Here is a 10,766-nt window from a genome sequence, read left to right as displayed (position 1 = left end):
TTCCAAAAAAAAAATCTTGCTCACGAATATTCGATCATATCTGCTATTTGACGTGTTTATGAACAACCAACGTCATGTGCTTGTGCCATTGTCAAGGTCGAATCACCGGTGTCACTTGAAATGTGCGCCGGTCGTCGGCAATCGTCGTCTTCTGTTACAGGGTATCTATTCTTTACTTGGTCCTAATTTTTGATTCATAGTTTCTGATATTTAATTTTCGATATTTCGTTAAAATGTTCAACATTGAAAGATCAACTAATAAATCCCTAGCCCCCCCCCCTCCCCCGATACTTTTTTTCCAACATTTCATTTTTTTTACTTCATCGAATTTTATTTTCTTGTCTAATATGCTAATCTCGGCTTGTTCATCTACATTTAATGTTTCTTTGTTTTTGGTTTACATGTTTACTCATTTCTTCTAAGTTTTTTTTGTTGTTGCGTTGAGTCGCGACACACAATGCTTATCGCAAGTATTTGATGGCGCCAAGCGCATGCGCCGTCTGTTATGAATGTGCACGTGAACAACCGATCATTACACGGATACTTTATCAACCAACGAAATAGCCATTTGAAAACAAAAAGAAATGGATTAGTTCGTCCAACGTCTAATTCATAGATGATAGAAAGTTATTTTGTCGACTATCGTTTTGGTGGTTGATTGTTTTGAAAGCCAACTCACTGGTGGATTCATACGAACTGTCAAGTAAAGAATGTATCTACATATATTTTTACGAATAAATTTTTTTAAGATGGTAAAATATCTTCCGTGTACACTTTTCTTTTCTCTTTCTTTGTTTCTTATATAGGTTGATAAACTGAAAATGTGATCCATATATACTGTGTTTGTTTAGATTAAACCGCAGATCAAAAATCCTGCAATATAACGGAAATCAGTGTTCTTACATAAAAACTAACAAGAAAAGTAACACTTTTCGTTAAATTACTTTAAAAGAAAATGTAATATGTTAATGAAGTTAAGCCAGCTACGAAATATCTGGGTGACAACAGCAGTGGCGGCGGCGGTGATGGTATATATTGGCAACAATGGTGGCTGTAGCTGTAGGAATCGATTATTCTCTTGAGAGAAGATATTATGAACTTGTTATTTCTGACTTCTGGACTAAAAAATCAGACACACTTTGCTTGAGTCCAACGGTTTGTTTTTCGCTCAATTTTCGAAGAGGTGAGATTCTCGAAGGATTTTCAGCCAAACTGATGTGGGAACACTGCGACAACCTCGGTAAGTATCCAATTCCCACGATCGGAAGGGTATGGCTAAATCACACGGGGCCCCGAAGATGTTTTTCCGAATTCTGTGTGGCCAGCCCTGGCCTTCGCTGATCTGCGGCATTGATCTCGTTAGCACCGACCTACTTTCCTAGATAAGACAGAAAAGAAAACAAAAATTCAAGTTAAAAACTGAGCCAAGAAAGAAAACACAAAAAAACATCGTCGTCAGTAGATCCGCTATGTACATGTCTCCTCAAAATAACAAAGTTGCACATGAGGGAAATTTTCCCACATTTATTTAATGTGGGAAAATTTCAGCTTCACTAAAAGGCATGGAAAATATCTACATAAATATCTAAATAGAAAATATCTAAATATATATTTTAAATATCTATATAGATATGCATAATTAATTTTATTTATTAAACATTTGTTCAAATATCTATTATAATATATTTGTTCAAATATCTATTATAATATATTAGATATTTGTTTAAATATCTATTATAATATATTAGATATTTGTTTAAATATCTATGTTTATTTAAATATCTATTATAATATAATAGATATTTGTTCAAATATCTATTATAATATATTTGTTCAAATATCTATTATAATATATTTGTTCAAATATCTATTATAATATATTTGTTCAAATATCTATTAAATACTTTTGCTGTGCATAAAAGTTATCCATGAACACATGTTTCTGGATTTACCCGTCGTCAGCATGACTAAACTTTTAACAAGGTTTGTTTGAAATGAGTGGAAGTCATTTAATAAAAATAAGTGGAAGTCATTTAATAAAAATGTGTGGACACATACCTCATCACCGGAGCCTGCGACATCCAGAAAGGTTTTAAAAATGACTATGAACACATTTTGTTTGACGAAATAGTAAGACGCACACAATGTGTGTGTATTTTATTTACAACATGGAGAACTGAAGAGTTACAATAAAAGGGGAGAGAATCCCCACAGTAAAAGGGGCAGATAATCCTATAGCAATTGAATATATATCAACACTCCTCCTCAATTGTTGACAGTCTGCATTATAGTTTATGGAGTCCCAAAAGTTCCCTGAGCCTTACAAACTGTGTGCTTCCAAGTCCTTTAGTTAGCAGGTCGGCTACCATCTCTTTACTTGGACAGTATTCGAGCTTAACAGTTTCCCGCTCGACCAGTTCTCGAACATAGTGGAACTTTATGTCCACATGTTTGGCCCTTCCATGATACTGTGGACTCCTTGCCATACATATGGTTGACTGGTTGTCCTCATATATAAGGGTTGGTGTTACTGGAGATCCTAGCAAGGCACTTTGAAGATTCTGCATCCAAACAGCCTCCTGTGCTGTACTTGCCAATGCCATGTACTCAGCTTCGGCTGTTGATAGAGCAACACAGGTTTGCCTTTTGCTTCTCCAGCTGACTGCCGCACCACTCAGCTTAAAAACATATCCAGATGTTGATCTGCGATCATCCAAATTACCAGCCCAGTCAGCATCGGAGTACCCCAGGAGATTGGTGGCTTTCTTCTTGTCATAAAGTAAACTATATCCTTGTGTACCGTTTAAGTACCGGAGGATATGTTTCACGGCCTTCCAGTGTTCCATTGTAGGGTGAGAGCAGAATCTCGAAACATTTCCAACGGCATGAGCAATATCCGGCCGTGTCCTTGTCAACAGGTACAATAGGCTCCCAACTGCAGACTGATACAACTCTTTGTTGACCAGTTTACTTGTTTCCGTTGCCTTCGTCAATTTTGTTCCGGGATCAATTGGAGTAGACACAGGTTTGGAATTCTCCATCTGGAACTTTCTCAAGACATCTGCTGTGTATGTAGGCTGTCCAATCCATATTTTTCCTGCTTCGGGATAAATAATCTTCACACCAAAAAAATGGTGTAGTTTTCCCAAATCTTTTATTTTGAAAATCTTTGATATCGCTTTCATGAAATCTTCAATAAGACTTGTGGATTTACATGCCACAATGATGTCATCAACATAAACAGCTGTTATGAAAATGTCTCCTCCTGAAGATTTTATGTAGATGCAAGGATCACTTTCCAACTGTTTGAAGTCCATCTTCTTCAGCTGACCATGCAGTGCATCATTCCAACATCTTGGGGACTGCTTCAAGCCATAAATACTTCGCTTCAATTTACAGACAAGATGTTCCTTGCCTTTAACTTTGAAACCCTCTGGCTGCCTCATGTAGATTTCCTCCTTCAGCTCTCCATTCAGGAAAGCAGTGGCTATGTCCAATTGATGCAGCTTCAGATCATGCTGTGCTGTTAGTGCAATAACTGTTCGCACCGATTCAAATCTCACAACTAGGCAGAAAGTCTCGTCATAATCGATTCCTTGCTTCTGAAGAAAACCTTGAGCTACAAGTCGAGCTTTATAGTGTTCCATATTACCATCAGCATCGTATTTTCGCTTGAACACCCACTTGCTACCAATAGTTTTTCGTCCACTGGGCAATTCTGTCAGATCTCATACTGTATTAGACTGTAAGGAAGAAATTTCGTTATTCATTGCCTTCAACCATTCATTCTTTTCAGGACCAGAAAGTGCTTCCTTCATGGTCAATGGGTCATTTAAGTTATGAGCCATGTAAACCCATTCGCCATACGGATCTGGGGTTTTCTTTAGCCTTGATGATCTTCGGGGTCCTGTTAGCTCTTGTGGGTTGTCTTCATCATCGGAGCTATCTTGGTGTCCAATTTCTACCAGAGATGGATTTACAATTTCTTCTTTCTCCTGTTCAGCTATTGAACCTGATTCATTGAAGATGGCATCTCTGCTATGGAACACTCTGGATTTTCTGGTATCAAAGAGTCGATACCCTTTTATACCAATCCTGTAACCAAGGAATTTGCACTTCTTTGCTTTTGAGTCCATTTTGAATCTTTCATCCTTCGGTACATGGACAAAAGCATCACATCCAAAAATGCGTAGGCGTTTCACATTAGGCTTACGTCCATTCAGCACTTCATATGGTGTCATACCTTCTACTGCATTTGTTGGGCTCCGATTTCTATTATACGAAGCCGTTGATAATGCCTCAGCCCAAAATTTCTTAGGCAGCTTAGAATCCGATAGCATTGATCGAACCATCTCCACCAATGTTCGGTTCATCCTCTCTGCAACACCATTTTGTTCTGGCATTTTTGGAACAGTATACTCGTGCTTAATCCCCTCCTTCTTCAGGTAGTTTTCAAATTCTTTTGAAGTATACTCTCCTCCATTGTCGGTTTGTAAAACCTTTATATTTTTACCAGTGAACTTTTCCACCATAGTTTTCCATTCACTGAATTTTTGGGGGACATCTCGTTTGTTTTTGAGCACATATATCCACACAAATCTGGATTTGTCATCAATGAACGTGACAAAATATTCGGCACCACCAAGCGATTTTGCCTCTATCCTTCCACAAACATCGCTATGCACAATTTCAAGAAGCTGAGTTGCTCGCTTTCCTCCAGATTTTGGAAACGATGAACGATGATGTTTTCCATCCAAGCAAGGCTCACAAAACTTAATTTCCTTGCTTATATTGTAGTCAAGGCCAGTAACTAGTTGGTCCTTTACTAGTTTTTGCAAGTTCTTTTCTCCAAGGTGGCCAAAGCGTCTATGCCAAATCTCCTCCTTTGTGTTACCATCTAAACAGAAGTTTGCTGCATGGGTTGATTCATTTATATCAGAACAGTTTAAATAATAAAGGTTCCCAATTTTGGAACCTGTAGCCACCACCTTTTGCTTGTTATCTAAAAATTGACAATTTGAGTCACTGAAGATACAGGTTTTTCCAGATTTAGTGGCTCTGGACACACTCAAAAGATTGTAGGACAATTTAGGAACATATAAGGTCTCATACAACCTGCATTTCTGGTGTTTCCCGTCCGGTACACCCAATTTTAGCTCTATTGTTCCTGTTCCTATTGCCTCAACTGAGAATCCATCACCAAGGGTTATTTCCTCAGCTACATCCAATTTTCGAAAGTTAGAAAATTTTTCAATATCACTACACATATGACATGTGGCTCCAGAGTCCACAATCCAGTCACTCCTTTTTCCATTAGACAATAATGCATGATGTGTAAAAAGTCCAATACACTCACCTTCACCAGAGTCGCTGGAGTTGTCCTGTATTTTCTTAGTAAAGAAAACTTTCTTTCTTGGAGGGTTCGACTTAACATTCTTTGTTTCAAGTAAACGGCAGTCACGTTTAATATGTCCATTTTTTCCACAGTGAAAACATTTAGGTCCCCGTTTGTTGACATGATGTTTTGATGTCATGGCTTTCAATTCCGTACTGTTAATTTCCCTCTCTTTAATTTTTCTTTCTTCATGCAACAAGCGTTCAGTCACTGACACCCATTTAGGAACGTCCTGACTTGCTTCAAGTGCTGTTACCAACATATTATAATCGTCTGGGAGAGTAGCCAGAAGGTGAACAACTCTATCCTCCTCGTCAATGGAAAGCGCCAATGACAGCCAATTCGTCAAATAATTCCATCATAGTCTTTATGTGTTCATGGACAGAATCGCCGTCTTTTAATCTAAGGGAGTATAATTTTCTTCTCAGCGCTAGTTTATTTGCCCATGTTTTCTTTTGAAATTGGTCTGCCAATTTCTTCCACACAACTGCAGGGTCGTCAGGGTCTCCAATTAAATACAGTAGTGAGGTTTCTACTGAAAGCACAATAGTCGCTAAAGCCCGGTCTCTTCTCGATAAATATTTCACGTGGGATGCTGGCTCATTTCGTTTGTCCGGAACAATTTCTGTTTCATTAACTATATTCCATAGTCCATCCTTAATTAATGCCATTTTGCATTGGACCTTCCAGGTATTATAGTTTGAACCATTTAGTGGAACCAAGTTGCTTAGTTTTGTTTCCATTGTTATTTAACTTAAAAGAAAAAAAAAAACAATACAAAACTTCGACGACAAGAAAAAAAAAATCCAAGATGGCGAAAAATTACCACACGTGTTTGCTTCACTATTATTTTCAAGACGTTATCACGTAGACTGGGCCCATAACCAATGTTTAAAATGAGTGGAAGTCATTTAATAAAAATGTGTGGACACATACCTCATCACTGGAGCCTGCGACATCCAGAAAGGTTTTAAATAATACTATGAACACATTTTGTTTGACGAAATAGTAAGACGCACACAATGTGTGTGTATTACAACATGGAGAACTGAAGAGTTACAATAAAAGGGGAGAGAATCCCCACAGTAAAAGGGTTTTGGAAAGGGGCAGATAATCCTATAGCAATTGAATATATATCAACAAGGTTCGATGTCGTAACACCTCAATAAGTAGCCTGGTATTTTACCACCAGACCACGGTACCTCGTCAAATTTTATGCACGATTTTTATCGCTTTTAAATGTAAGATCTATTGCTAATTTTTTTAAAAATTTTTTGTTAGCGATTCTGTATTATTTAATTGTTACGTTCACCATGGTTAACTTTTATGCACATAAACATATTTAATACATATATGACTAAAGTATTAAAATGTTTAATAAATAAAATTAATAATGATAACAGCAACAATAAAAAACAACAAGAAGGCGACGCGAATATAAATAAAAGGGCAGGTAACTCCCTCAAACCGTTCAGGTGAACGTAACAATTGAATAACGCAGAATCGCTAATAAAAATAAATAAATAAAAATCAGCAGTAGATCTTACATAGATATGTACATATTCTAACATATGAACAAATATATGCTTAGTCCCGTCCATACCTCCCCACAAATAAGTGCGCTTTTGGTGACTGGCAAAACATATTCAAAACAGAGTCAGGGCAATAGCGGGATTAGTCATGTCATGACATGTATAGTACATCCATGTAAATTACATAAAATACGGCTTTGAAATATGTTGAAATTAGTTTGTTACAAATATCTAAAAAATAATTGGTTTTAGGACATCATAATGTATTATATACCCCCCCCCCATAATGTGGCAATTCCAGCCATTTTGAACGGTCATATGACCACCTACGCCCGATGGTTTCGGAGATACAATGCTGGTGGGTGGTCGCACTTCACTAAAAAGGAGTGTGGCCATTTCGCCGTCAGTGGCAAAACAAACATTTACCAAGCAAACATTGATCAATAACCTTCAATTAGTTGATTTCTGAAGAGTTTAGCTCTGTACATAAAAGTGCATACATAACCAGCATGAGCTATTAGAGTATAAAGCACGTGAATGCCTGGTCGCCCGATTCTAGTTTTCATTTTCTATTCAACGGGAGAGTGTTTCGAATATAGACTCCAAGGTCGTGCATATTTCTGTCAGAGTCCTTACGGCAATGCCAAGTGTTTTTATAATTGTTCCGGAATCAATTTATTTTGATTACTTAAATGGAAATTTATCATTTCAAACTATTTATGAGACATTTTTTAAAAAAATCAGGAAAATAAGTAAAATTCCTCATCAGAAATGTTATCAAAATTGTAATAAAATATGTTAATTATATCAATTTTTGTTTACAAAACATATTTTTATATTTTTCAAATCCTTCTTCAGTTCACTCAACTTATATCTTTCGTTATCTTCAGCCTGTTTCAAAAATAGGTAAAATAAAAACATATTTTACACACTAATCAGAAAATAGTAATATATTAATCGGCTTGACTGTTTGTGTTTCAAATATATTTATTAATCAGTTCTATAATTAGTCGATTTTTCGATCAAAGTTTATTCTAACGTAATCTCCAAACCTTATCCCCATGATTGTCATGGACATGGAATGAGTGCCTACATTAGGGATGGCTTCCTCTGCGGCAGGGACATTTCCAAAGAAGATCCCAAAACTACCTTACATGTACTTACACACAACACCACATTTCTATTTGCCAACGGTGTCACCATCTATATATTTACAAACGAACATGCTTAAAGTATGCATTACAAATCAAACTGACCACATCCTGAATGCCCATCCCTCAGCCAACATTCACGTTTCTGGTGACTTCAACATCCACAAGGTTGAATGGTTGATCCACTCTAATAAGAGAGATTATAAAAGGAGGTTCTGTTATTATTTCTCTCTTGCCTATGATCTAACCCAGATTATTGACGAACTCACTCGTGTTCCCAATGCCAATAGCCAATTTGCAAGCTTTCTGGATCTTTTTCTAACTTTTGTCATGAACTGTTCTCATCCTTTGTTATGTCTCCGCTAGGATTTTCTGATCATTCGGCTGTCTCAATTAAGGTTAAAGCAAAAAGTCCTCGGATGTCCCTCTCCACCGTATGATGTATCATTACTCCATGGTCGACTGGAACGTTTTAGTACATACATATTGGATATACCCTTAAGCTCTCTCTTCAAAAATTTTATAGCATCCGGCTTTGAAAGATTGGCTAACTATTGGCATTGATAGCTATATATTCTCTAAAATCATCAAATTAAACCAAATAGCCAATCGTGGTACACCCCTAAATGTGCTGCTGAAGTTGCACATAGAAATTACTATTTAAATTGCTTTAAGCCAAACAGATGTTCAGGTTTGTCGAAAGCTCATCAAAAACGGCCTAACTGTAAAGTCTAAAGTTTTGATGCATCAGAGAGTTCTGAGAAGATGCGTAACTTCTATCCCAATCATAATCGCCGGTTCTGAAGTAATTACATCAGCATCCAACAAAGCCTCTTCACTAAGAACATCGCATTTAATGGCCGCCCACCTCCTGAATTTCCTCCTAGAAGTGACAATAAGCGACATCCATCGCGATGTCTCCAATGTTATCAAGAACTTTGATCTCAGCAAAACAAGTGGCTCTAAGAACACCCCACTTATCGTACTTTAAAACTACAACCAGAACTAGCTTCAATATTAACAAAATTATTCCATTAATTATATTTTACCTGGAGAGAAAAAACTACCGTTATGATATGGAGTAAAGTGGTACCCTTTTATCAGGTATTTTAACATTAAAACATATATTTATTATTAAAATGAGGATTGCATTTTAACCAGTCTTTTTGGTTAGGATGAAAGCGTGGATTTCAGATAAACCTTAGAAGGTATTATCTTCTCCGTTTAGATGGGTGAATATTTTTTGCCAGTCACCAAAAGCGCGCTTATTTGTGAGGAGGTATGGACGGGACTAAACATATATTTCTTCATATGTTAGAATATGTACATATCTATGTAAGATCTATTGCTGATTTTTATTTATCAAAACTATGATATAAATGTGGTTGTACCCCAGGGATAGATCCTTGGACTTTTATTATTCCTGATATTCGTAAATGACCTCCCTGATAAAATTGTCTCTGAAATGAGTATATTTGCTGATGACACCATACTCTGTGGCAGGCATGAGGGGAAATTTTCATAGCCACACGCCCATGTTTTTGATCTGGAGTGTTGTCTTGTAGGAAGGGATACATTTGCTGATCTTGCATCGCTTCTTTATTTTGATATCTCCTTTTAATTTCCTCAAAAGAAAGGATCCTATAATTGTGGTAGCCTTTGAGAGGAAATCTGTTATCACTAGTCTGTCGTAGTCCCAGACGGTTGTGAACATGACCTTGTCAGCATGATAGATTCAGGTTTCATCCTGTGTAATCAGTCTTGTGAAAAACTTGGACTCTTCTGCTTGGCACATCTCCAAATTCATCCTTGAACACTCGACACATTCTCACTTTTGAAAAGGAGTCAGCGACCTGGGAATCTATCTGGCATCATCTTATGCATGTGTCAATTGTCATGAATGATAGTTTCCATAGACCCTGTACTAATCTTGACCTTTTAATTTAACAAATAGTTGATCTTCCAAAATGGTAGCCTGAACTTGACTGACAGATGCTTCATCGGCAGAAGGGGAGTAACCAAGTTTGGGCGTTTTTTCCATAGAATCTATGTTTGAATTCACAATGCCAGCGTTTTACAAGATTATGTGATGTAGCATCATTACCATAGTTTCTTTCATTTCATCAAAAGTCTTGTGTGATGCGTGTCCATTAAAATACAAAAACCGGATCACTGCGTGAGACTCAACAGCCTTCATTTCACACCCCAGTTCAAACACCTGTAAATCAGAAACCTCAATTAGTTCAGGGTTGTAATTTGTTACACAACCCATAGAGATATAAATCATTATACGTGTAAACTTTCAGCAAGATCGGATCCCTGGAAGTGGGTGAGAGGCAATAATTATTGAACGCCCCTCGTAAGTATTTAATATATTAAAACTATTTCGAAAAATGGATGAACCATGAAACTGTATTAACGTATTTAAATGAGTCAAATATGTTATTATTTGCTATTATTCTGAAGATTTTCCCAGAAATGTTTAATGTTTTATTAAAGATGAGTTAATTAACGTTTGATTTTCTTAATTTTTTGTTTTTAAAAGTGTGTCTACAAACATAACACAAAGATTTGAATTAACTTTTGTTTGAATTAAAACAACTTTCATATTATGTTTTAATTGGCCAATTAACTCTTCTCATGGTCCATTTGTACTGGAGTTTCTATCTTTCAATTTAATCATCCTAT

The 10,766-nt window shown here is 36.6% G+C and overlaps 1 protein-coding gene across 1 annotated transcript in view; it reads right to left on the bottom strand.

The window, feature by feature from the left end:
* Window positions 1–529: 529 nt before the first annotated feature.
* LOC145291328 (uncharacterized) overlaps window positions 530–10,766 on the bottom strand; it is a 174,919-nt gene continuing 164,682 nt past the window's right edge. Inside the window, exon 5 of the mRNA XM_080137083.1 lies at window positions 530–1,378. Coding sequence (XP_079993209.1) covers window positions 1,169–1,378 — 210 coding nt within the window. The 3' untranslated portion in view covers window positions 530–1,168. The remainder of the gene's footprint in view (window positions 1,379–10,766) is intronic.

This window comes from Euprymna scolopes, chromosome 12, assembly GCF_053919585.1.
Source record: "Euprymna scolopes isolate OS-2025 chromosome 12, ASM5391958v1, whole genome shotgun sequence".
Classification (NCBI taxonomy): Eukaryota; Metazoa; Mollusca; class Cephalopoda; order Sepiida; family Sepiolidae; genus Euprymna; species Euprymna scolopes.
The sequence above is the reverse complement of the archived record's forward strand: the minus strand, read 5'-3'. Positions and strand labels throughout refer to the sequence as shown.